This window comes from Fringilla coelebs, assembly GCF_963513975.1.
Source record: "Fringilla coelebs genome assembly, chromosome: 5".
NCBI classification, from domain to species: domain Eukaryota; kingdom Metazoa; phylum Chordata; class Aves; order Passeriformes; family Fringillidae; genus Fringilla; species Fringilla coelebs.
Window position 1 is genome coordinate 6,414,446 of NC_140033.1, and position 27,649 is coordinate 6,442,094.

At 40.4% G+C, this 27,649-nt stretch overlaps 2 protein-coding genes across 3 annotated transcripts; one reads left to right on the top strand and one right to left on the bottom strand.

Moving 5' to 3' along the window:
- The first annotated feature begins 949 nt into the window (after positions 1-949).
- SEC61A2 (SEC61 translocon subunit alpha 2) lies at positions 950-15,373 on the top strand. The gene is made up of 12 exons (XM_084205709.1): positions 950-1,194; positions 2,787-2,854; positions 6,630-6,695; positions 8,142-8,220; positions 9,851-9,982; positions 10,122-10,231; positions 10,845-10,998; positions 12,016-12,176; positions 13,191-13,388; positions 13,601-13,792; positions 13,932-14,008; positions 14,313-15,373. The coding sequence occupies exons 1-12, from the start codon at positions 1,188-1,190 to the stop codon at positions 14,497-14,499; spliced, it is 1,431 nt and encodes a 476-aa protein (XP_084061835.1). The 5' UTR covers positions 950-1,187; the 3' UTR covers positions 14,500-15,373.
- A 1,982-nt stretch (positions 15,374-17,355) lies between these two features.
- Positions 17,356-27,570, bottom strand: NUDT5 (nudix hydrolase 5; the record flags this gene model as incomplete). Of its 2 annotated transcripts, XM_084205494.1 has the most annotated exons (9): positions 17,356-17,673; positions 17,928-17,981; positions 19,102-19,203; positions 20,147-20,242; positions 20,782-20,889; positions 21,526-21,578; positions 22,377-22,444; positions 24,458-24,547; positions 27,511-27,570. In XM_084205494.1, 9 exons carry the CDS (start codon positions 27,568-27,570, stop codon positions 17,564-17,566), a joined length of 741 nt encoding a protein of 246 aa, XP_084061620.1. In that variant the 3' UTR covers positions 17,356-17,563. The 2 variants fall into 2 exon arrangements, with proteins under 2 accessions (XP_084061620.1, XP_084061619.1); XM_084205493.1 differs by lacking the exons at positions 17,356-17,673; positions 17,928-17,981 and adding an exon at positions 18,587-18,710.
- Between the last annotated feature and the right edge of the window lie 79 nt (positions 27,571-27,649).

Genomic DNA, 27,649 nt, shown 5'->3' on the forward strand with positions numbered 1-27,649 from the left:
TTAAGAGGATTTCTTAGGGAATGCAGAGTGCAATCCAAAATATAGATTCAAAAGTTTTGGAGGAGCCCTAATGCTTCACACACTTTGTGTTCTCTTTTGGTAACTAAGCCTAATACAGGAAAAATTCAAGCTTGTGTATCAGATCAGGTATTCAGAAGGAATAAATACTATTTTTAATGGTCATATCTAAATCTTGCAGTAAATTCTGATGATCCTAATTTTATATACTACTGGCTATTGTAACTGAGAGCTCTGTAGGTGTGATACCTGTTTTGGTGATTGTGGGATGATATTGGAATAGGTTTTCAAGTTCACATCAGAGAATCACAGAATCACAAAATCAATTAGATTGGAAAAGACCTTCAAAGCAATTGAGTCCAACCTATACTGGTCACCACCTTGTCAAGCAGACCATGGCACTGAGTGCCACATCCAGGTTTCCTTAAACACCCACAAGGACAGTGACTCCACCAGCTCCCTGGGCAGCCCATTCCAATGTCTGATCAACCTTCTGTGAAGGAATTCCTACCAAGCGGCACACGGCTACACCCTCCTGTCAGGGAGTTGTAGGGAATGATAAAGGCAGCCCAAGCCTCTTTTTCTCCAGGATGAACAATCCCAATTCCCTCAGCTGATCCTCATGGGACTTGTGCTTCAGACCCTTTCCCAGCTCTGTTGCCCATCTTTGGACATGCTCCAACGTCCCCGTTAAATGATCACATCCATCTGTCAATACGGGCGGATCGGGCTGTTAACAAAACACTTCGGTACCAAACCGCTCAGCCTGTGCTTTCCACCTGGTACCGCTGTACCGGCACCGCCGCGGAACCGCCCCAGCGCCCGGGGCAGAGCGAGTGAGGGGCGGGCAGCTTCCCGCGCTCGCCGGGCCGAGCTGTGCCCGCCGGGCCGTGCCCGCCCCTCACGCCGCGCGGAGCACTCCGGGAGCGCGGTCCTTCGCCGCCGCGGCTGCCCGCCCTCAGCCTGATCCCGCCGCGGCGGCCGCCGCTCCGCGCCCATCCCGCCGCTGCGGCTCCCCTCGCCTGGGGAAGGGCGCGGTGCGCTCCGTGAGGGCGGTACCGCCGTGTCCCCCCCGGGCGGGGAGGGACGGCCCGTCCGCAGCGCGCGTCACGTGACGGCGGCGACAGCGACGGTGACAGCGCTGGGACCGCGGCCGGGCCGCCACCGCCATGGGCAGTGAGTGCGGACAGAGCCGGGAGGGAGCGGGCCGGGGCCCGGGGCGGGGAACGGCGGCCCCGGGCAGCGCGGGGAGGACGTGGCCGGTGGCCCGTGGCCGGTGATGCGGCCCCGTGCTCCGGGTGCCGCCTCAGGCAGGGCCGGCGGTGCCGAGCACCCGCTCCCCGCACAGGGTCGGTGCTGCCGGGCACGGCGTGAGGCCGGGCACTGCTTCGTGGTGCGGTGACGTGTTCCACTCTAGCCCTATTATATATATATATAAATATATATATGCACTGTATACACTGTATACATGTATAGAGCATATATGTCCTATGTACGCATACATATGTGTGTATAAGTGTCGAAAGGGCGGGTGTCGAGAGGATGGATCAGGCTCTGCTCAGTGATGCCCCCCGATAAAACGAGGCAAAGGGCAGAAACTGATGCCCAGGAACTTCCACCTGAACATGAGGAAGAATTTCTGTCCTGTGCAGTGACCGAGCACTGGAACAGATTGTGTAGAGAGGCTGTGGAGTCTCCCTCACCGGAGATATTCCAGAAGTGTCTGGACACATCCCTGTGCCCTGTGCTCTGGGGTGGCCCTGCTTGAGCAGGGAGGTCGGAGCAGGTGAGCCCTGTGCTCCCTGCCAGCCTGACCCATTCCATGATGCTCTGATAGGTTGTTCACCGTGGAGCTGTGCCACCCTCTGTGGACTGAGGGTGGCTGTGTGAGGGCTTGGGATACCCAGTGGAGACGTATGTCACATCAGAGTATACATGTAAAACGTGGCCCTACAACCAAAATGTTACTTACAGTGCAATAAAGTGCACTTTATAAAATAAAGTGCACTTTAATAAAAATGCACTTACAGTGCAGTCTCCAATGTAATAAATGCATTCTCTTTGATAATGCATTTGAAAAGGAACCAGTGGTGGTTTTTTATGTCTGCCCCAGTGTGCTGGGGCTGGAAATAATGTTCAGGTTTTGAAGGCAAATTCCCTACCAAGCACATGTGCTTTTTTTTTTCCCCTTAATTGATTTCATTTTTTCCCCAGAAAAATAGCTCAAACTGTTGATCTTTTCTGTGTTTCTAAAGGGGAAACTGTGAAGAGAGATGTATTAAAAGTAAAACAAAATCCCCTGAAGTTCCAATCAGAAGAAGTGTTGCACTCATTTAAGTTACGATTTCTAAACATTTTTTAATGTTTAATGAATTATTTTTTCAGCTAAATACTTGAATAAACACAAGATTCTAATCTCTGCATGGATACCTTTTGATGTCAGTCTCTTTCTGTGTTTAACTAGCACAGACTGATACTAGGTCATTTATTTTTAGATGGAATACAATTCAGTTCACTTCTGGTGATACATACAGCACCACTTCTCTAAAATTATTCCAGCTGTGGGAAAAAGAATGGGCCAAATCTGGTTAGAACAAGAATTCTATTTCACATTTTTGCCCTGTTTTCAGCTGTTTTAAGAAGAGGGTATTAGTTTTCAGACAGTTTTGGAAGCTAAATTAAGTTCTGTGAAGTTTTATAAGTTCATAAATGTTCATTAATATATTTTTCTGTCTTCTTTTGTGTGTATGTTTGTTTTTCTTGAACAGTAAAATTTTTAGAAGTTATTAAGCCATTCTGTGCAGTGTTACCTGAAATCCAGAAGCCGGAAAGAAAAGTGAGTGCCACATTATGTTCTTACTTTTATTAGTTCACAGGGGACGGAATGTTGTGATATTCTAGTCCAGGCTCCAATATAGATACAGACAGGGGGCCCTAAAGTAGAACTTATTCTTTGGATCGGGGGGGGACACATATTAAGGTAAAACATTACTGTGATGATGAATTCTGAGCACCCTTGTGGTAAGTTGTTCCCTTTGGTAATGATGCTAATTCATTTTTTAAAAAAATCTCAATTCTAGACTTAAGTTTATTTAGTTTCAGCTCCATGTATCTATTTTAACATACTAGGACAGAGTCTTCAAGTTTTGTTTTCCTGTGGATCCCACTGTTGGCTTTGAGCTGGCTTGTGTATTACTTGGAAAAGGATTGTTCTGTAGATCAGGAAGCACAAATTTAATTCTCCCCTTCCCACAAGGTATTTCCTACACCCATAACTGTGATGGACCTTGCTGAGGTGGGAGAGTGATCTGTGGTACAGTTCAGGTAATTGCCCTGTTCAGCTTCTGGATGTGACATTTCTCTCTGATCTGAAGTCAGTGAACTCAGTTCATTTACAGCTGATCTCTCTCATCCTCTAGCCCTTGAAACTCCTCCCATTTGAAACTCCTCCTCCTCCATTCTTGGCACATTTTCTAGATTAAAAATAGGTAATTTCTACAGGTCAGAAAGAGACCTGCCTTGTCCAAGAAAACTCCAACCAAACACCATTTTTGCTTTCAAAACTCAAGCAAGCACATATTGCCCATGTGACAATCTAATTAAAGTAACAAATTGACTTGTCATGACTATTGTCATGACTTCCATGAAAATTCCTTAAGAGCTAAATGTTGGGTTTTATATTCTTAAAAGGGAAAGCTTAACTGGGAACATGACACCATCTCAGAGAATCCTCTTTGATTAATGAGAGGTTCCCAAAGGTTAGACCTGGATGTAGAGGTGTTTGTGCCAGTGACCATAGCTGAGCCTGCTCAGTTGAATGGAGAAGATACAGTGCAAAAATATGATTATGGCCCTCTGGAATTGATTTTTTCAAAAGACTGGGATTAACCCCCTGGCTCTTTGCTCCATCTAGTTGCTTTCCAGCATCCTTCAGCTTTGGGACAGGTATCTAAACAAATTATTTGGGGCAGACAAATTTGGGGCAGAGTTTTCAGAGCAGGAATCTCCAGAGCCAGACTCCCATGCTAAGGCTTGGATGCACCAGGTCTGGTTGGCAGGTGCCCATCTTTGTTTCTTGCAGTGGGGAGCTGTGGTGCAGTCATTTGGTGCTGATTTATGGCACATCTGTGATTAGTTGGTTACAGCCATCCCATTTTTGTCTTGTGAGATGAGTGAGAAGAGAAAGCTGACACAAACCTACAGATACTGATGTTTCTGTAAAGCTCACTGGCAGATGTTATTTGCCAGAGAGGAAGAGGGGTTTGGTCTGTCCTTGTTGCCCATCATCAAATAAAGGATGCCCAGAGAGGTGCCAAGATTCCTGTCCTGTCTATTTGGGTCACTTTGTCTTTACTGCTATTTTGGTCTCTGTCTAGACAATGGCTGCCAGTTGCCAGCTTTATACATATTTAAAGTGAAAATGTAATTGGGAACATCTTTCCTAGGCTGGAGAGCCCTTTGACCATTTTCACTCATGTTCCTTGCTTCTGTGTAGTTTATCAACAGATTTAGGTCATTCCATGTAACTCTGATTCTCTGTAATTTATTGTTTTCTTGCAAGCTGTCACAGGCAGATATGACCAGTAATGGTTTTAGTGGATTGGTTTAAGGCCAGAACAAGAAATTTAGATAACCAAATAGAAAAAGAGATTAATTTTCATTAAACATGTATTGATTATTAAATGAAGATGATGTTTTGATTCACTTGGGCTCTCACTGAATAATTTTGCTGTTCTTGTTGATGAGGAAAGTGGTTTCTTCTGTCTCTAGGGAGTGTTGCCTTTGTGTTTTGGCCAACTTGATAGCAAAAGTGATTGCTACTTTTGTAGTTAGTAGAATGGGCTCATGTTTCCCTCATGCATAGATTTGTTAAGTAGAACACACTGTTCAGAGCACCAAGATGATAATGCTCAAGTCCCTTCATTTTCACATGATTTAAGAAAAATGTCAAAGGAAGAAAATGTTCAATTGAATCAGATCAGATGGTGAAATTTACTGTCCCTGTGCTTGTTAGCATTTGTGGCTGGAATATTTTGGTACCACTCTGTATTTTGCCATTCCTGACATATGGGTTTGGATGACTCCTTTTTCCTTTTGTTGTCTTGACTCATAGAGACTGTTTTCCTTGTGAATAACTGTGATTTGGGTGATGCAGAATTCCTCTAATGCTCATATTGACCACAGTTAGAGAGAGAACCAGAGCAGTTTTAGACCTTCACCGATGCCTCTGAAGCCAAGTTTAACTGTGAGGCTGCAGAGGTAATTTGGCTGAGAGCATTTTTGGTTCTAGAAGTCTGTGCTTAAAGTCTAAATTGTGGAGTTCAGACTTGGTAAAATGGGTCAGCACTGCATAGTCTAACACATGGTATTGTTTGGATTTATTTGCTGCTGTCACTATTTTTCTTTTTATAACTCTGTGCTGTAAGTATTTTTAGCATCTGTCCTCTTTTAAGAGTGAGGCAGTAGCAGGAAATAAATTAAATTACCTGAATTATTTTGCTTCTAAGTGCATGGTTTCACTCATAAAAATGTAGACTATATTCTGGGCTTTCTTTGCTTGAGGACCTGTGGTGCTGCTGCACTGGTTTCTAGTTCCTCATTTGTGAGTGTTCTGTACCTATTAAACCAGGCACTAATCCTTTTTCTTGTTACTTCTCCACAGGCAGATTCAGTGGTTGGAGGCAGAGAGCTCCAACCATTTCTGCTGTTTCTCTCTTATGTGTTAGTTCATGTCATGTTTTAGTAGCTGCTCTACACTTGTCTGCAGTGAACACACTTAACTCTCAGGTTTACAGTCCCTGGAGGAGAGGTGGGAACTTGAACATAACCCTGCATCTTAGCTCTCTCTGCTCTCAAGTGCATTTCTTTCTGTCTCATGGTTTGAGTAATCCTCTGATTCAAACCTAAATCTTGTGATTCTTCTCTTCTTGCACCTGGCACTAATTACAGGCACCTCAAATGTTGTGACTCTCAGATTCTCTTCAGTGAAATAATGACTAGTGATCATTGGTCTGGCATTCTTTTTAAAGTAATATATAACCTACATCAATAAAAATATTTTGGAGGAAAACAGAGAATATTTAAAAATCATTTTGTGGTGTATGTCCATGAACATAATGATGAATTTAAAGCTTCCTCTAACACCCTTTGAAAAACTTAATTCGAAATATCTTGAATTGCTGTCGAAAACTCATGGTTCTTCTAGTTTTAATCACGTGTCTTCCCAACAGTTCAATCCCTCTGAAAACTGTATAGTGCTTTAGTTTAATAATTTCCAGCCTTACAATACTTCTGTTGAAGCCTAGAGCACTAAGTACTGAAGATAAGTTTTTTGCATTAGTCTTTCATGTTTGCTCTGGTAAGTCCATGGTTTTAGCTATGCTGTTGCTCTTCTGTAAATACCTACTAGTCTGCCAGTCCCACATAAGTTACCTTTGTCTTTCTCTAAAATCTGAAATCATATTAAAATACATTCCAATGAGGAGTGATGCTTTCTGGTTCAATATCTTTCCATTGAATTCTGAATGATAACAGCATCTAGTACTGTTGTGAAAGTGCAGTGAAAGTTCTACCTACAGTGAACATGTTTGTGTGTCCACTCTGTCCTGTAGATCCAGTTCAGAGAGAAGGTACTATGGACAGCCATCACACTCTTCATTTTCTTAGTGTGCTGCCAGGTAGGTATTGATGTCATCTGTCGTCACCAAATGTGTGTTCTGTACATAAAAACTACCCTAAAAGTATGAGATGGTCTTGTTTCATGTTGACCTACCAGTTTCAGCTTTTGTTTTTATGTTAAACTATTTTAAATTCAGTTCAAAAAACCTGGTTCTCTGAAATAGTCTTTAGTGTTGATCATAGATGTTTTTAGAAACTAAAGCTTTATATTTAGTCAGAAATACATAGTGGTTTTTTTCTTGTTACAAAGATCCTATCAAATGATGATAGTGGCTGCAGGGTAAACAACCAAGGTAATTATTTATTGAGCAGCACAAACAAGCCAAGCAATTCAATGCATTGTTTACCCTCTGTTCATAGTTGCATTTAAATTTTAGCACTCACAAGGGTGAAAACTAAATCAAAGTGACTTTTTACCAAATTCCTCTTCAGCAAGCTGATGGATTGTAAAGATTGCAGGAAAATATTTTTGTGAAGTGTTTGAAGTTGACATGTAGAACTTGTTTTTTGTGAATATCCTGGTAAAGTTGTGAGCTAAAGCCCTTTCAAAATACCTGTCTTTGTAAACATTTATGTGATCTTTATTAGTTGTAGGCATTCCTAAAATCTGTGCTTGGCTTGTAAACAGTGGAGCCTTTTTTGTTTTTCTTTAAAAACGTTTTTTTAAAAAAATCTGGATCCTGAAGAAAATGAGAATCCATGTATTACTTAATATACATTTTTAGGACCTTATAGACCTCTTGGAAGATTCAGAATGAACTGTACATTTCAGAATTAGGTGCTTTAGCTTATGTTTATTAATGCAGCCGTTTCAGACTGCAGAGCAGTAGTTCAATAGTTTTTGTTCTCAGCTCTGAAGGATTGTTTAAAGGCTAAAACACAGCTCTTGTAACTATGTGTTTTTGGAAGAACAAAGTGGGAATGATAGTAGAGCTAGAAGAACACATAGTTTATCTGGGTTTACTAGCAGCTGGATGTATGCTTAATTAGAATTTTGCATCTGTATGAAAGATCATAGTAGTTGAATAAGGAAAACAGATGGTTCAGACTAGAGTTCAGAAATTGATCCCTAAGATTGCCTGGATTGTTATTCTACTGTTTTGGTGATTAGGAAGGGTTTTAAAGAGCTCAAAATCCCTCAATATTGACATACAGAATATTGGAAGTTTATGAACATGTTTAGTATTGACAGTTCCATGTGGGATATTTCAAAACATGTGTAAACTACTCCTTTTTAGGGGTTTCTGCTTTTTCCTGTGGGAGGGTCTTAGTTTAGTCCTCTGAGTTATGCCCCAGTTGGAGGATTAAAAGAGATGGTGTCAATACTTCTGGTTTAATAAAAAAAAAATTAAACAATGTAGCAGTTGAATCATTACATGTTAACATTTTGTATGAATGCATGCTAATTGTGTGTATCTGTTTCATGCTGTTTTGCCCTTTGACAGATCCCTTTGTTTGGAATCATGTCATCAGATTCTGCAGACCCCTTCTATTGGATGCGAGTCATTCTTGCATCAAACAGAGGTTGGTGCTCACTCCTTTCTTTGTTTTCTGTTGGGATAAACAGCCCAGGAGGAAAACAGTTGGCTGTTAAATTCCACCCAGATGTCAGGTTGGAACACTTTGTGAAGTTCTTAACGCAGATGGAATCAAAACTGGTACTTGAGCAGTGCTTCATGTTAGGAATGGGATTTCTTTGAGATGCAGATGAGATTAATATTGATTCACAAGTTCTGGGATGATTCCATTGAGGATTTTAGAGCTGTCTCTTTCTAACTAGTATATGGGACAGGGAATCTTCTGACTTACCATTTAGGAACTGCACTAATGTGCAGTGCAAGGGTGTTGATTAGGAAATGCCTCACCTGTGCAAGTCAGTTACACTTCATAATAGTTTGGCAATGTTATGGGTGAGTAGTTTTCTAGGTAGGAAAGCTGAAGGCAGAGATGATTAGGCATAAACTTGAGCAAAACTAAACTAACACATTCAGGAAGAATGAAGTGGAACACAACCAAATGTATAAGATTCAAACTAATGCTAGAAGTCTGAAACTTAAGATGGGTGACCAGTCATGCCTGACTCTAAATGAGGACACTGATCTCATCTGTAGCTTGGAAAATTGGCTGGAAGTAAGAAAATCACTGGAACCCTCTAATATGAAGGTACTTCTTACTTAGGAATAGCCAATTTTGTTACCAGTGAGGATAGTGAGGTAAAGAAGTTCTCTACTTCGAATTCTCCTGCAGAGTTTGCAGAATTTGGTGTGTCCCTAGAAGTGTATGATACTAAATATGCTGTCCACTACCCAAACAGAATGGTAACAGTGGCCAAGAAAAGGCTAGAGAAACTGAAAGCAATGAAAAGCAGGAGTGGGAAAGTGAATTTTCATTTAAGTCAACTGACTAGAAATCATTGGAGGTTGTGAGGTGGATCCTAAAGTTTTTGACATCCTAAGTTTCTGGCTGATGGAGGAATAGAGATTTCCATGACAGGTGATGTACTATTTAACATGGAAACCCCAGGATACAAGTGTGAAGGAACCAAATGATAATAATTAATTTAATGCTTTCCCTCTTTGAATTGTATACATTTGGGAGTTGGTACCTCAGTGGCACAGTCCCAGTCAGTTGGCAGAGTTAAGAGCAGCTTAATGATGGTCTTTGTTTTGTTAAGAACTAATCCTAAACTGTCAGCTGGAGACAGGGATTCAAAGGGCAGTGTTCTCAGAAACTGTGGATCTGCAGCATATTTTTGAGGTCTGCAAAATTAAACTGTTGGAAAATGTGACATTGAAGCACTGGCAGAGTAAACAACCAGGGACAAGATGCTGTCCAGGGAAAGGTTCCTTGAGGATATGCCAAAAAAGCTGAGCTTCAGTGTGCATTGGCCTTCAGTGTTAGCATAGTTCCACAAAAATATTTGTAATTAAAAGCTACCTGTGTTTTCCATGCTGCTTTCAAATTACACTACAGGTTCTAACACAGCAGCCTTTGTGAGGCCATAACTGTCTTTGTTTTGTCATACCTGTACAGGAATATACATATTGGAAGAATTATTAGAAATATTTGTTATAGGTCAGGAACCTTTGAAGAGACCTAATGCTTTAGGAGAAGTGCTGGAATGGCAGTTGTTTTAGTTTTTCTTCTTTTCTAGGTACTTTGATGGAACTGGGTATCTCACCCATTGTGACATCAGGTTTGATCATGCAGCTGCTGGCAGGAGCAAAGATCATTGAAGTTGGTGATACTCCAAAAGACAGAGCCTTGTTCAATGGAGCTCAGAAATGTAAGCACTGTTCCAATTGAAATTACTGAGTGTATTTTTAATCTTGGGAAAGCAACCTGCCTAAGTGACACTAGATATGAGATTTCTTTGGTAGGTGACTTCAGATTTTTTTAAAGGATTTGCTTTCTCTCTGTTTTAGTATTTGGAATGATTATTACCATTGGGCAAGCCATTGTGTATGTTATGACTGGAATGTATGGAGATCCTGCTGAAATGGGTGCTGGAATTTGTCTTCTTATTATAATTCAGGTTTGTAAAGAGCTATTTTGTGTGTAACTGAGACTGGTTAGGGACAGTATAGCTGGAAGGAAAAATCTTTCTGGGTCTGGGTGACTTCATGTTATTTATTTTTAATGCTGCAAAGCATAATTATTTGTATCTGTCTAGATATGAGAAATTCTAAATACTCCATAAAGGAGGAGAATGCTGGGATAGTTAATATCAAATGTATTTCAGGTAGGAGGGGTGCTTAATTGAAAATACAGGAATTGGTGGACTTGGGAAATAGTGTCTGCTCTTTAATACTGTGGAGGAGTTCTGACTAAATGGCACAGCTCCAGCTTTGAGACATTCTCCTGCAGCACAGAACAGTAAATGCACAAACTTTAACATTTTTTTTAGAAAAAAAGTTATTACTGAGTAATTTGTTTGCTGTGTCTGCCTTGAAAAACGGCACAGAGGTCATTGCCAGGTGAGATGTGCAGGCATTGGTATGTGAGGGGTCAGAAACTCTGCATGAATGACATTTAGACAAAACACTTTATGATCACTCTCCAACATTATGAAAATACTGAAGCAGGGAATTAATACACAACTCTTGATTTATTCTTGTTTCTGCTCAGTTTTGTTTCTTTTCTCGCAGCTGTTTGTGGCTGGTTTGATTGTGTTGCTGCTAGATGAGTTGCTACAGAAAGGTTATGGATTGGGGTCTGGTATTTCCCTGTTTATTGCTACCAACATCTGTGAAACCATTGTCTGGAAAGCTTTCAGTCCCACTACCATCAACACTGGCAGAGGTATGTGTGCTGTTACAGTCAGTCACAACATGTTTCAGTTTTTGTGCATACTACACATAAACGATCAGGTTTTTATTGGATGGCATTTTTAAAAAGTTCTAATGTGTGGTGATTGGCTTCTGAAGCCAGTTGTCCAGTTAACATTGAATATGAAAATGTTACGTGGAGATTAATACGTTTGCCTTTGCTGATTTGAAGTGCAGCAGTTGAAATGGGACTTCAGGCCCCTTGAAGGAAAATTTTTGGGTTTCCAAACTGAAGTTATCTTGTTTTAGCATCACTTAGTCCATGGAAATAGAGAAGACAGGAGATACTGTACACTCAGAGGAGTTGTTTGTGATCCTGCTGTTGTTTGTGGCTATAGGATGCTTTTGTAGTTGGTGCCTCTGAATTACTTTGAGCTGGTTTGATTCTTCAGAGGCTGCAGTCTCTTCATTCCACAGCCAGTCTTTGACAACATCTGGTTGTTCTGAGATCCCTGAAATAGCACCTTAAGATACAGCATCAGGATATTAACTCATTTACTGCATTCATTTGAAATCATGAGCCATGTTTTTAGTTTGCAAGAATTTAATTCTTAATAGTTCTGTAACATTTTTAGTACTGTTCTTCTTGTTTATTATTTCTTCCTTCTGAACAACCTCCTACTCCCAGAAAGAAAGGAACAGAGTATTCTTTCATGTGTGTGACTTTGATGGTTTGTTGTTTGTTGCGGGTTTTTTTGTTTTGTTTTTGTTTGGTTTTGTTGATTCATTTTTTTGTTTGTCTGTGTGGGGTTCTTTGGTTTTTTTGTTTTTTTCTAACCAGGAATAATATTTTTTTAGCTCATTCTACATTCCATAACCTAAAAAAAGAGTGTTTTGTTGTGACATATTTGTTATGACAGGATCCGTGTCCTGTTGTATCCTATTGTATTTTCTGTGTGTCATACATAAAATTTCCAGAAGAAAGGTACTTTTTAAAACAATGTGTTTAATTTGGAGATTAACCTTTCTTTCCCTTTCTTGCTTCATGCAGGAACAGAGTTTGAGGGTGCTGTGATTGCATTGTTCCATCTCCTGGCCACACGAACCGACAAGGTCCGGGCTTTGCGGGAGGCCTTTTACCGACAGAACCTGCCCAATCTCATGAACCTGATTGCTACAGTGTTTGTGTTTGCTGTAGTCATCTATTTCCAGGTAAAACTCCTCAGAGCAGCTCTGCACAGGTGGAAGTGCCTGTGCACCCTGGACACTGCAGGCATTGGGAAAAGATGGGAAGGTTTAAGCCAGAGTAACTGAAGTGTCTTAGCTTTGAGTAATGAACTCTTTCTATTCCAATGCTGTTATTTCATTAACAATTACCTCTGTGACAGTAAACCTGTAAAATTCTACAGCTAGGCCTAGTTGCACTCAGTGTAACCTCACATTCCATTAAATGCCATACACACTATGAGAATATTTTAAATAAAATGGATTCTGGTACTGCAGTGGTTGCATCACACCAATAATATTTTTAATATTCATCATTGACTGAAAAGAATACTTTTGAACAGAGCTGGAGAATTTTGCTTTTTGGTTGTGTGTAGTTTATTGGTTTTTCCCTAATTTTCTTGAAACATTTAATTAGTGTTTCTTTTTAAATCTAAGTATCTACTAAAATGGACTCTAAAGGAGGATCCGTGTTGAGATAATGGGGATGAGGGCAGCTAAAATGCAATTTTTAAAAATTTTTTTAAAGTTGTTGAATCAGAGTTTTTGGGGGAAAAAACAACCAAAAAACCCCCAAAACCAGGTTTTCAAATTCATGTGGCTTCCCTTGGGTCTACTCAGAAAAGGTCCTGCCCCAGAAAACTACACAAGACCCTGGGCTTACAGACAAGAGCCTGCTGCTAACTGGCTAGTTCATTTGGAGGCCATGACAGGCTTTTATCAACCCCTAAGCTATAAAATGTATTTTACAGGAGTACCAGTTAGCAGATGAGAAACCATGTTTATGTGAAAACAATGTAGTACAACCCAACCAAGCAGTAACACTTTTAAATCCTTAAAATCTGTAATCCAGACTGTAGCAGAAAGCCTTTGGGCTTTACTATCTCAGACCTTGCAGTCCTTGTTTATCTAGCAGGAACTGCATGGTCAGGAACAGCTTTGGGGCATTGTGGGAATGAATACCTTGTGTCTTGGAAGTGACATTTGTGTTCTTTCCCACAGGGGTTCCGAGTGGATTTACCCATCAAGTCTGCCCGGTACCGTGGGCAGTACAGCAGCTATCCCATCAAGCTGTTCTATACCTCCAACATTCCCATCATTCTGCAGTCTGCCTTAGTGTCAAACCTCTATGTTATTTCCCAGATGTTGTCTGTTCGTTTCAGTGGCAACTTCTTGGTGAACTTACTGGGACAGTGGGCAGTGAGTATTTTATCATGTTTTAGCTGTGTAGAATTATTTACATTTTTACTTTGATGTGACTCCTTGGTATTTAACCACTGGAATACTTTATTTTTTTACATTTGTATGTAAAATCTGTTTCAAACATCAAAGAGGAATTCTTCTATTAATACAGGATAGGAATGTGGGAAATCTGTGAAAAATAACATAATGCCTTTTTCTTCCCCTCTCAGGATGTCAGTGGAGGTGGCCCTGCTCGCTCTTACCCTGTTGGTGGCCTGTGCTACTACTTGTCTCCTCCAGAATCCATGGGTGCAATATTTGAGGATCCTGTCCATGTAATAGTTTATATAATATTTATGTTGGGATCCTGTGCATTCTTCTCCAAGACTTGGATTGAGGTGTCTGGCTCATCAGCAAAAGATGTAGGTGTTCTACCTTAATGGTTTTCAAACAGTGCTTCTGGTTTAGAACTGACCAGCTACTGACTGATCAGTTTATCCCAATAAACATCAAGTGACTGTGAAACACTGCAGCAGTTTCATAAAATCATGTTTTGTGCAGGTTGCCAAGCAACTCAAAGAACAGCAAATGGTGATGAGAGGCCACAGGGATACATCAATGGTTCATGAGCTTAACAGGTAAGGAAATGCTGACTTCCAGCTGGATGGTGAAGAGTGCTGGGGAAGTGTCAACTAGAGCAGGGATTGCTGGAAAAATCTGATACCCATTTCCACTGCAAAAGGGAAGATTCTTCCCATTCAGCTGTTGCCTTAATTATCCTAAAGAAGTTACAGCAGCAGATTAGAGATTAACCTGTAGTGTCTTTTTTTTTTTTTAATGACATAATGAGGGATTTTTAGTTTGATCTCTTCCATATTTGTAAAAGAAAGATAACTTGGTTTATACCTTCTTCTTCCCTTTTTTTTTTTCCCTTTCTTACAGATACATCCCTACAGCAGCTGCATTTGGTGGTTTGTGCATCGGTGCCCTTTCAGTACTGGCTGACTTTCTAGGTGCCATTGGCTCTGGCACTGGCATTCTGCTTGCAGTCACTATTATTTATCAGTATTTTGAAATATTTGTAAAAGAACAGGCTGAAGTTGGAGGAGTAGGTGCATTATTTTTCTAGATGTCCAAATATTTCATGGTTTGTGTGAAAGGGAAGGTATTTTGACAACATGCGTCATTTAGTCCAATAATGCTATTTTCTTTTTACTTGTTTTCAAGTGCTACGTGTCCCATTACTGTAATGGGCATTGAGCAATGCCTGTGTGCAGCATTAGTACCAGCTGCCTTAAGAATAAAGTTTACATTATCTTGTTTAAGTATTATCTAGTGTTGCCTGTAATGCTGGAAACAATTCATCTACCTTGCTGTTCAGACACTACAGTGAGATTGTAAAATGTATCAGTTTGAAAACCGTAAATGTCTTTGCACAGAGCAGTAAAGTGTTAAATTAATTTCCCTGTCCCTAATAGAAAAAAAACCCAAACCCCTGAGTTCAGATTGCCACGTGCCAGTATTCCTGACAAAATTTATTTGTATCTGTATTTTACATTAATTTTTTATACTTTTTTAAATCGCATTTCCCCATCACTGAACTCAGCGCTCCTTCCTTTGCCGTGCCTCCACCCAGGCACCTTTCTCTGAGCTCTGAGGGTGGCAAGCAAACATTTCCCAGCGGCTGATACTCATCTCACCTGTGAGATCCCTCTGTCTGTGGGGGATCTGCTGTGCCCCGGGCCTGCTGTGGGGCAGCCTGGCAGCCTCTGTCACACCGGCAGGGCAGCCCGGCCCAGCAGCTCTGTTCAACCATGTACTTGTGAAAACTGTGCCACTGAAACTTCATGTCCACTTCGCTTTTGTGAGTCTAAAGAACGAGGCCTGGTTCCTAAAGCAGTTCATAGGAGGGAAAAGGGGGAACGGGGAGTTCCTGCTGAAAATTTGTCGCACTTTACAGCGGCGATGTAACAAATGTAAGCGTTAGACAATAAACTTATTTAATTAAACTCTCTCCTGTGTCTTGGGTGTGCCACGTGTAATTCATGTGCAGTCTTTGGTGATTTCTACAATGCCTTGATAGGGAGGTGTGGGGGTCCCAGTTGTCAGTTTCTCTGTGTCTGGATTGAAGGCACTTGAGACAGGATTTCATGTTGGGACTCAGGTGTTTATTATTTCTTATCAGTAAAACAGTCTCACTACTGTGAGTTTGGCAGCTTTTCATTAGAAGGCACAAAATGGCCAACAATCTCTGTTGTTACAAGGTCTTTTAAGACTAAACTATATCCAATTAAGTACTGACACCTAGATTATTTTCCCTTTTAACCCAATGACTGATCCCTAGGAGCCCACAATGGGGACTTCTGCCCAATTACAAAATGCCACCCAAACCATGAAGAAGAAACCCAGGATGACACCCTGTGCCCTCCATCTTGCTTCCATCCACAACATACTAAAAATCCCCAAACCTCAATTTCTCACCAAGTGATGTACCTATACTACTCTATTATCTATTTCACACTTCTGTGGATTCTAGTTTATCTTGAAGTCTACAAAACTTTCTCCATGGATGAGGGTCAAAGTCAGTGCTCCCCTGGGGGTCAGGGCATCCCAGAGCAGACAGGGAAATATTCCCGGTGCCCTGGGTTTACACAAGGAGATAGGTCTAGAAGGCTCCCTTTCTTCCTCTTTATTTTTTTCTTTCTAGAATATAATTCTGATTAATTTTTAGCTGCCACAATTAAAAAAAAAAATCCCAAGATTCCTCCCCTTAAAGTCATTGAGCTTTTCTGCTCTGCTGTAATCACTTTTTCCCTTTGATGTCACATTTCTTCTGTCTTCTCCCTCTTAATTTGAAAGTAACTTTGTGTTGTCTGTGAAGGTAAGAAACTCTTAAGCAATTTTCTGTTTCAGAAAGTCCCTAATTATGCACACTCATTCTCATCTATTTCAGAGGCAAGACTAATTTTGATGTGTGTTTATTAAACTCAGATCCTGACCTTTCAGCCATGGTGGCTGTTTACATAATTAGTAGCAGCCCGCTGTGTGCAGATGCACTGAAGGTTTATTTGGGATAAGATGTACCTAGAAGTGATTTGACTGAATAAAGGTGCAGCCTGGGTACACACATGTGTCCTCAGGAGAGGGAAAACTGCAAGGCTGTGCCCTCTCAGTGCACATAAGTGACCTCATACCTTCAGCAGGATCCCCTGGGCCTGCACAGGTCTGGTTTGCACCGGTAGATGGAGGCGTCGTAATCATTATTTTAGATCAGACAAACCAGTTTTCTCTTTCTGCATAGTTTAGTTAGGGCTGGGAGAAGGAAACATCATCTTCATGTCTAAATTACAATAGGAAGTTCTTGAAATTGCCATTTCTATGACTTCAGCCAGAGAAGGCACGCAGTGTTCCTGTGCTGCTGTCCCTGCTCCTGTCACAGAGAATTACTTCTTAACTGGATATTCTACAATTCTATGATTTTTGAGATGGAAGGAACCTGCAAGACTCACTGAGTCCAACTCCTGGCCTTGTGCAGGACATCCCAAGAATCTCACCATGTGCCCAAGAGTGTTGTCCAAAAACATCTTGAACTGTCAGGCTCAGTGCTGTGCCCTGAGGAGCCTGTTCCAGCGCCCAGCCACCCTCTGGGTGAAGACTCCTTTCCTGATATCCAACTTAAAATGCCCCTGACACAGCTTCAGGCCATTCCCTTGGGTCCTGTCTCTGGTCACCAGAGAGAAGAAATCAGTGCCAGCCCCTCTGCTGCCCATCATAAAGAAGCTGTAGCCCATCATGAGCTCTTCCCTCTCCAGGTGTTAGGAGTGAGTGCTCTGAGACTGAGAGACCTGCAGTCTCCTGCCTCTGCCTCCTTTGGAACCATGGTGTTACAACATCAACCACAGTTACACAAGCATCTTACTGAACTGTAAGTGCAGAGAGGAACCTAGAGAGAAATAAGCCATTCTGAAAATTAAACAGTATTTTTATTATGGATATTCTGTCAAGGCTGGACAGAGCAGTTAGAAGAAATGTTTTTTGTCAGTTACATAATTCGAAATAAAAATACCAGAATCATTACTACAAACATTTTTTTTGTTCTACAAGTAAAGCAAATGACCTTGATTACAAGAAGAGTTGTACTTCTAAGCCATCCTGCTTGGGCAGTTTTGAATTCAATTTCTCATTGTCCAGTTCTAGAACTTCATGAAAGGAACTTGGAGCGGTTTTTCTGCTGCGCTCTTCAGAGCCAACGCGTAAGTGTAAACCCTGGCATCGACTGCCAGGTGTTCCTCTGCTACCAGTTCTGAAATTAAAACATATATGAGATCCTGTTAAAACCTCACCTTTACAGAAATGTAAGTCCTTGCTGAAATGAAGATGTGTAGCATTCCAGACGCTGCAAACTCCTCCTGCTATCACCTGCCAGGTCTCTCACAGCTTTTTGCTTAGCGTATTATATAACATACTGTATTTTAGGGTGAGAGATGACAAGAGGAGCCCTAAGAAGGGATTCTTAAGGCTCATGTTAGTGCATTTAATGTGTCAGAAAGCTCTTACCATCAATTCTTTGCAGTAGATCATTCTTTGGAAGTGAAACAACTTCCACAAATTCTAGGAGAGAAGAAAAAGGTTTACACATCCTTCAATTAGTGAACAGTAGAGAAATTTAAGTCCATCTTCTGTTTCTTGCAATTTAGAAGGGGAAAGAGACTGATTTAATGCTCATCACCATCCAAAAGTTGTGAGCTTCCATATATCAAAAAAAGGTCAATTAAATAGGGAAAGGCAGTGACTGGGCTCACTAAAAAATGTTGGCAGAATAAAGCTGGAAAAACAGTTGGGAAAAAAGTGGAGCTGGTAGCTATGAAGGATAAGAATGCCCAAAAGAGAAACCTCCCTTCTGAGAATGAAAAATACACTGTTGAAGAAAACTTGTTTGGCTTCTCATGGTACAGGAAGGGATTGGAGATGCATTTCAAGACCAAACCATCTCAAAGGGTTTGTTAATGGTGAATTTATGCTGGCTTACCCCTCCCCTGTGTCTCTGAATTACTTGTCTTCAGAGCTTGACCTAAAGCTGGTGGGGGGCAGTAATTTGTATTTCCTGAAATACTGGTGCTATAGGTGCAACACTGGGAAAGATAATTGACGCAATAATGCCCCACAGGAATTTGCATCTAGGCCAAAGTCAACCTCAGGCACATTTGATTAGGGTCAGGAGATTATCCAAGCACAAATAAAAACCAGTTTTAACTGACTTTTTCTAAGTAAAACTTGCCATATGAAGACTCATGACCTTATTGTCGATGAGATCACAGTCACATTACGTACCTCCATCATCTGCAAGTGAAAAGAGCAGTAGGTTAAGGGGTTGAAATACACCAGAGTTTGCAATTAAAAAGCATTTAATGGCTAACTGTGAGTGACTCTGCAATTCCAGAGTGAAGCTACAACTGAGAGCAGTATCTAGGTTCACAAGTGCTCATGGCCCTCACTGAAATTTGGCACTGAAATATTTTATTCTGAATGTGCCAACAACTGACACTTCACATCTGGGCTTCCCTAGTGGATTCAGCAGAGACAGACTCATCTAGACTGCAGGATGTGATTGGAAGGATGTGCAGTATCCAAATCAGCTAGGACAGAAGAGATGAAGTGGTGGGGTTAATTGTTTTAAACCCATTATTTTGTTATCTTCTCAACATTTTCAAATAAATGATCCAAAACTCACCAAGGTTTTGCTTAGGTCTTGTGTTCTCAGCCTCATCTCCATTAATGATGACGCTCACGATGTGTGTTGTGCTGTTTGACATTCCTGGGTCCAAGCACAGAGCTGCCAACAAGCACATGGAGAAGTTCATTTTTCAGAGCAGGAGTCAGGCACCTTGACATTTTAACAAAAGCTGTCACAGAAATGTATCTGATACAATAGGAGAATATATATTTGGCAGACATTTGTGCTGTAAGAGTAGCAAAAACTTTGTCTTCACATATTCTTAGAAGTAATGTTTCTGTAACTCTCAGGTCTTTAACAGATCCCTGGGAAGACTTGTTTTCACAGCCAAATTTACTTTCCATTCCATAGACTAAAGATTTACTGTGAACTATCCCTTATAGACTTCCTCAGTCTGTTGGAGACTAATTTTGCCATCACCTGTCTCCAGCCTCTCCCAATCTCCAGCATGCAGTTGTACCCAACAACTGAGACTCAAGACTCAACTGCAATGACATTTCCTCAAAATCCTACGTTGCCTCACCCACCTTCTCAAGTTTGATTTATGATCCTCATTTTGCCTTCATTTTATCTTATGTAGGAAGCATAGGATTGGAACAATCATTCCTGAACTTACTCCAATTACTCTCCTTTCTTCTTTTCATCTGGAGAACCCAAGTACTGTCACCTTCCCACAGCTGACATAAGGGTGACCTCTGCTTCATGCAGCTTTTTTTTTTCTAAGTTCACAGATGCTGTTCACAGAAGTCCAGCAATTTAGCCCTTTACACTAAAATGCCAAATCACAGCTTAAACAATTGGGTTCTGTGTAAAGGATCTTAATTAATAGCAATTTCCTCCCTACAGACATCAAATTTACTTCAGACAGAAGTTCAGCAACTGATTCACATCAAGGACTAAAGTTTCACTTTTACAGCCATGAGATGCTACCCTGCTAATCTGCATAGGCTTTCCCTTTGGTTTAGAGCATTTCAGACATTTAAAGTAGCCATCAAGACAGAATTAGCTTTAGTGGGAAAAAATAAAAAAAAAAAGCAAAGACCTGGAGTACATTCAATGACTTCCCCCTTGTACCCAGTCTCTTCCTTCAGCTCTCGAAGTGCAGCACTTTCTGCTGACTCGTTTTCCTCAATGAGGCCTGGGAGATACATAACACACAAAAACAATTAAAAGCTTCCCACTTAACTGCAATATCCATCCTGAGATCTAATCAAGCTTTCTGGAAGATGAGAAACATCCTCAATACTCTGTCTTGACAGAGGGGTAAGTGCTAGGATGGATTCCAATCCCTGGATTCATTATGCTGTGCCCACATCCTTAACCAATTACCTACAGAATCATGATGCCTTCCCCAGAAATGGCATTAATAGTCTCATGAGGAAAAGAAGCCAAATGCTTTGACTCTTAAAGAAAGGAGAAGTGGAGGGAATTTTCTCCAATCTGCTAAAACAACCTTATTTTGTTTTTGCATTATCAGATATTCCTATTTTGGAATAGCAGGTGGAGCTCAGCATGGTTTTTCAGCTAGAGCTTCATTAAGAGCACAAAATCAACGAAGTTGGAAAAGACCTTGGAGATCATCAAGTCTATCCTATAAAATACATAAAGATTGGCACTCCAAGCACATCTAAACACACTGAACCATATGTGACTCATCCCAATGTTTCAGCCACTTACCTGCAGGAAATTCCAAGCAGTAGCCATTGATTGGGGGCCTGAACTGTTTCACCAGAACAATGCAGTCGTAGTGCAGGGTTCTCTGCAGCACTGCTATCACTGCTACACCTACCACAGCCATGGGAGACACAAGGACATGGAATGTGAGCATAGCAGGAGATTTTACTGCCAGATCTGGAAAGGAACCCACACACTGCTACTCTGAGCATTAAACATCTAGATGCCTGCTCCAGAATTCTGAATGATGAATTTAAGCTCTTTATAACATGCATGGCGAGAGATCTTCAAAGCTCCCCAGCAAGCCAGAGGCACACAAACCAAGCAAGACTGAGCCTCAGGGAAGGGCTCTCCTGCCTACAAAAACTGCTTGAAAGCCTTCCTCTGTAGGGAACTCTATACTTAATTTCTAAATCATGTCCCAAAGAGCCCCTTGGCCCCTAACTGCAAACCCAATCACCACTTTGTGAGCTACTCTGTGTCAGGGCACCCCTGATGTCTTAGGAAGTGCTCCATCATTTTAAAGTGAACACAGTGACCTTGGGAAAGCACTCCCACCAGTAGGTTCTGATTCTTCAGCACTTCAGTTAGCCTTTCACTAGCTCAGGGTATAGCCAGCTCTGCCAAGCCACCTGTTCCACATCCTCACTCATTCAGGAACAGATCAGCTTGAAATCTGCATTGTCAGCTTATCAGAAGAACTTTCACAGGAAAAAAATGCAAACAGAAAAAGCAACCAATTCTTACCATCAGCTGTAACTCCCTTTTTGTTGCCAGTACGCTTTACAGTTTCCCAAGTTCTGTTTAAACAGAGAAAAGAACAAATGAATACATAAATCATCTTCTACACTTGCTACTTTCACTTCAAGCAAGATGCACCATCACACAGTGAGGTCTTGTAGGAAGCAGCAGGCCATAGGCAGGCCCTGTCATACCCTGCCACTATATAATGTCTATAGTATAATTTTCTTTTGCTTACTTAGGGTGGAAAGAGAGAAAATAGTTAATTTTAGTTACACAAAAGATTCAATCTTGCTAATTTTAAGAGGACACTTTGCTGATGAACTGGGAGGCACAGAGAGAGCAATCAGTACAGAATCTAACACATTAAGGGGAGGGAACTGAAGCTGTGTGGTAACCCCTACATAAACACAGCAAAACTAAAGAGTACAGAAGAACTGGACAGAAATTATAACATATAAGAGGACATTTGATTTGTCAACAATATGGAGGATCCAGCTCCACCAGCAAGGAAAAAGGAGCCTGCAATGAAGAACCAGAAAAGCCACAGGATGGACTCTGATTGTCCCAGAGTAGTTGCACAGCTGGAACTTGCTTCCCAGTAGCATCTTTCCAAAGAACTGGAAATGCAGCACAATGCAAGACCAATGTGCCCAAGAGGATTTAGGAGCCAAATTCAATCCCAATGCTTGCACATAGCCAGAGTAAGATTCTCTCCTCTGAACAGCAGGAACTCTGAAGGAATCTCACAATGAATAGCACTCATCTTGTATGGAGTGATGTGTTTGTAATGCTCAAGCTCTCTAGCCTGGGGCCAGTCTGTGCAATTGGGAATCTGGAATACCAGAGGCAATTACCTGGTTTTCCCAAAGGGATCAGTGTAAGTTGTTTCTGCAAGCTTCAACCATTGTCTTTCTACAATTACCTAAAATAAAGAATTCTTTGTTAAATACATTCTAAAATTAATCTCAAAGAACTTGGACAAACAACACAGCTATTTTTAAGTTCTTTTGAAGACAAATTTCAGCATCACACCACATGCAGAAATGTGCAACAGCATTCCTGTTGCTAATACAGAAAAAAAATTACTCTAAATTCTTGAATATGAATAGAAATATAACCCCAAGACAGTAGCTTTTCTTAACATGAGTTTTATAACCAAGTTTTGATGAATTCAGTGGGATTTTATGTGCTGCAAAGTCCTCATTTTTTAGTAGGATTTTGCAAGGGTAATATATCAGCTGCAAAAGAGTCTCTGAGCAGCCCAGAGACTTTAGCTACACTGGTGCTCACGAGTGCCCTGTTAGCAGAGAGCACAGCCCAAAAGCTGAGCATGCAAGACTGAAAACCAAACTACCCTGAAATTTTCTTGCCCTGATGCCAGACTGTGGCCTTGTGTAACTGCTGTATTCTGCAGCTGTGAGAGTGATACATATCTGCCCCTTTAGGGTTCTGAGAGCTGCTGAGTGAGTGCTTGGCATGAACACTATGACCAAATGTCTTTTCTGGGCTAAGTGAGTTTATTTTCCCTATGATGTTTCCTCATCTTTTATGAAATTCATTTAAAAGAGAAAAATCCCTAGATATTAACCTAGCAGTTTGATTCTTTTACTGTAACTTGATTTAAAATGAGTTATTTTTATTTCTTTGTCCATTACTTTGATGGGCAAAACCCATCTGCTTATACCAGCCTGAATGTGCCTTCCCAGAAAAAGGAAGAATGAAGTAAGATCAGCTCCCACTTTCAGAAGATAATCTAGCATCAGACCACACTGTTACTGCACAGTTACAGAACCACTTCTGATATAACAGCCACTGACAGAAAAAAGGTAAATACTTCTCTGTATTAAGCCCACAAAATGATTGAAAAAGGTAAATTACTTAAAATATGTAAGATCTAATTATACATTTCCAGTGATATCAAAGAGCACATTGTTTAAAAAAAGAGAATAACCAAGAAACATTACAAAAAAACCCCAAACAACAACAAACTAAACAAAGAAAACCATAAAACAACTACACAAAACCAAACCAAAATAGGATAAAATGAAAATGTTGCTTGCAAAATACCCAGCTCTTAGTAGAAAACCCAAAAAGATTACAAAAATTAAATTCTTTATGTTTGTGAAACATTCATATTAAAAAAAATGCCTAAGAGAAAAGACATAATATAAACAAATCTCTTCTTTCCTTGTGCCCTGAAACTGGAAGAAATTCCAAGAATGTGTTCACTCCATGAAGAACAAATAAAAGAAACCACATTTGTGTTATAGCAAGAGCAGGACACTGCCAAACCTGCCTTAACACCAAAGACTAACTTTAAAGAGTTCACTTTAAAGGGAACAGAAACAAATATAGGCAGTTTAGGGTGAAAGTGCTTCTAATAAGAATGAAGTACCTCCAGAATCCTTTCTTAGGACTGCTATTATTCTTCCTACTTCCTTACTGATGTCTTTGAAACAGCAATTATCTAAATTCAAATCCTTTCAGCAAACATAAAACATGATACAATCCTAAATGTTAAAGCAACCCTTGGTGGTTTGCCACCTTAAAGGAACAGAAACTGTTTGAAAGAGAAAATTGTTGCTGAGCTTCATAACCCACCAATTTTTAAAGTCTCTCAGAGATATCAGAATTATTTCTGAACATTGAAAAACCTCCTGAAGAGACAATACAAGAAACAGATGCAAAATCTGAAAAAAAAGAGAAGCAGCTTAAAAATAATGCAACACTGTAGATTTCTCTCTCCTCATTGATAATTTGTATAATTATTTCAATAAAGTGGAATGTCACATCTTTTAAACTCTCTGATGATCAGGAAGAAATTTTTTGTCTTTTTATGACCATCAGCCTCTCTAGCATTTTGCACTCTGCATTCACAAACTCACAAATAATTGTTATTCAACAACAAAAAGAGCCAAAGCCAAGCATGCTGTACCTCTTCCTTAAGGACAAATTGTTTGGCTGTTTCTGCAACTTCTGTGGATGTCTCAGCTGCCATTTTCAGGAATGTCAGGTTTTCCTCCTCCTGTGCAAAGTCCAGATATATATGAAACAAAATCAATATTTGCTTTCAGTGTAAAGTTAAAAGGTTCATTTCTGCACCGTAAATTAACAAATATAGCTTGTTGGAGAAAGTCAGGGACGTGTGATAGCAAGTTCAATTCATGTTTTCAGCTCCACCCAGTGATTTCAGAGCCAAATCATTCAAAGGAGGGGTGTAAATTTGGGTCAAATCCCTGATTTGTATAATTTTAATAGTCCTATCAGCTATCAGGGAGCTATGCCAGCTGAAGACACTTTTCTTAACTATTCAAATGTCAGACACACATACAGACAATCCACTTCAAATAGTGTCATTCTGATCTGGGTGAAATGCTCTGTCAACAGTGTCTGGACAACAGGACTGTGCACTCCACTGTGAAAGTCCAAAAAAAAAACCTTACACCAAGAAGATTTCAGTGGTAAAAACTGTCTGCTATAAAAAATAAGAACTAGAACCTACCTCCAGCTTACATCATAAATAAACATGTAAATGACTCAATCCTTCCACTAAAAACTAGGTCAAAAAACTACACATTGCAAGTCTGTGCAGCACATGGGGCAGGTGTGATGGTGTGACCATGGCATGAGTCTCTTATTGGGAATGATGTGTCCAACACCATGCAAAAGGCAGCATTTCATTAAAAACGTGTCCAAAGCAAGGCTCTGCACCTGCAGCTCATGCCTCAGCCTGCATTCCCAGGAAAGGGAGATTATGCACTCCCCCCATCCACTTCCAGCATAAAGACACAGCAGGCAGCAGGAAAAAAAAATGTATTAGAGACTGACCCTGTGTCACTGTGGAACTATGGGGCACTTCCAGCACAGAAACTTATATCAGGGAAACCATCTCTGCTAGTAACTTAATAGTAAAGTCCTGAAAATAATAATGAATCATAAGGAAAAGCCAGTGAAAAGAAACAAATCATTTTAAACACTAGGAGAGATGAGATAAAATGAGATAATCTTAAAGATCTCAGTCATCCATAGCATTGATGGTCATAATCTTTCCAAAAAGTCAAAAAGAATCTTTCCATGAATTCCACTATGGATTAATAAGGCTCTGTGTGGTCTCTAGCAAAGAACAGTACCACAGTGTGTGAAAAGCTTCTCTGTCACACCCAACTTCAGCACTTCCATTTTTTACTTCATCTTTATCCTTTCTGTGGTAACATCTGTTGCACACTAGTGAAACATGAAAGGGCAACAATCAGCTTTCTTACATAGTGTATTGATATGTACTTGCAGTAAGTAGTTAAAAGGAACAGGTAGGATTAAATATTTCTGTTTATCAGCAGGAGTAAAACTAAAGTACATGAGACCATTTCCTTGGTCTGTACACAGGGCAGGCTCTCTCTTAAGTTTTAAGAAAGTGGTTTTGGATGAAGTAGGTGCTAGAGGTCAAATGTGCAGATTGGTTTTATGTAACATAAGTCTTGAAAAGAAACTCTGACCTGTTAAACCAAATTCTGTTCCTTCAAAAAAAAAAAAAATCTATAATATTCTTTTAAGGCAATGAAGCTCCTTTTCAAAACTACATAATTTTATTATCTACCTTACCACTATTTGTAACACAAACTGTTCACTTGCTTGTGTCCCAGTTTCTACCCCTCTTCAGTTCAGTCAGCTGCTCCAATGAACAGCTGACTCTCTTCTCTTCTCTTAGGATTGAAGAGCTTTATCTGGCCAATGGCCATGGTCTCATGCCGTGGCTCTCAAATACAAGATGAAGCTTTCCACCAAACATAGGCCAAAGAAGCACAGCCCAGGAGAAACAGTCAAAGGAGGCTCTGTGTGATGTCTTTAAAAACACAAAAACCTTACAGCTACAGCAAATTCATCTCCTACATTTGGAAAGAATTATAGCCTTTTGCATTGTCAATATAAATATATCAAAGGAGTAGAGAGTGAACCATAGCCTTGTTAAAGTTGACTTTGGATTGGGCTAAGTCTTCCTCTTTTACTGTCCCCTCACAGGAAATCCTGTTCCATTGATCACCCTAATCCTTCTCACAAATATCAGTGTATCCTTCTCAAATGTGGATTACCACAGCTGTATCACAAAAAAAATTACTAGAACCTCATCTCATGGCAGAACCAGCTTTCCAAACAGCTTGTTTTCTTCTGAGAGATTCAGCAGTGACTTGCTACTTAAAACAACAACAACAAAAAAATTACACAGTTTCAGTGGTTTGAATTATCACTAAAACCTAAAATGGGTGAACACCTCAAAGAGAGGGGAATGCTGATCTAGCCCAGCTTCTGTAGTTTGGGTCTCCTCCACAAGTGGGTGCAGTGACTCTATGTAGAGGGACATTTTTAGAAGTTCCACCAAAACACTATTTTTGTCCAGATTCAGTTGGCAGTACAGAAGTGAGAATTTCTGCTGTTAGAAAGCTGAAATACTGTTTGGTTAAATGAAGGCTGCAATTCTGGCATCTCATGTTAGTCATGCTGTCAAAGATGGCAACATGTCTTGTTCATAAACAAAATTAGCTGCAACTGAAAGTTAAATTTAACACTAAAATGTGAAGTTTCTAAAGGCCTATTTAGCTTTCAGAACATGCCTTGTCTTGCAGATCTTCTACCTCAAAATTCCCTCTGCATATAAATATGAGTTCATTTGAGTTAAAAATTCAATGCAGCTGATACAGCAGCCTGGCTACCTGACTTAGGATTACATGTGCTCCAAGAATACACATTTTTAATTGTTATAAATGCAATCTTAGGAATATGTCAAAGTGCCTACATTTATCAGCTGTCTTAACATGAATCAACAGCATTCAACCTATCAATTGTGGGGAAAAATAAATGTTTTCTACTTTGTCTGGTAGTTTTTGTGCCCAATGTTAGAGTGTACTGCTGGCAAATCATGTTACTTCTTCCATTTATTTCAAACTGTGTGAAATTCTGTCCTGAAAAAGCCATGCCATTTATAAAACACGTAACTTTATTCCCATTGCTTATTCCTTTATTGAGTGGCTTCCTTTCAAGGCAGCATCCAGCCATTCTACAGTTCCCAAATTCTCCTTCCCAGCAGTTAAAATCTTAAGCCAACCGAGGTCTGTGAATCAGTTGGAGAGAGAAG

What these genes read in the sequence shown, in the direction of transcription:
- SEC61A2 (XM_084205709.1), top strand. An exon ending in TTTTCTTAGTGTGCTGCCAG is followed by an intron (nt 6,696 to 8,141) that starts GTAGGTATTGAT and finishes GCCCTTTGACAG; the next exon opens with ATCCCTTTGTTTGGAATCAT. An exon ending in TACCATCAACACTGGCAGAG is followed by an intron (nt 10,999 to 12,015) that starts GTATGTGTGCTG and finishes TGCTTCATGCAG; the next exon opens with GAACAGAGTTTGAGGGTGCT.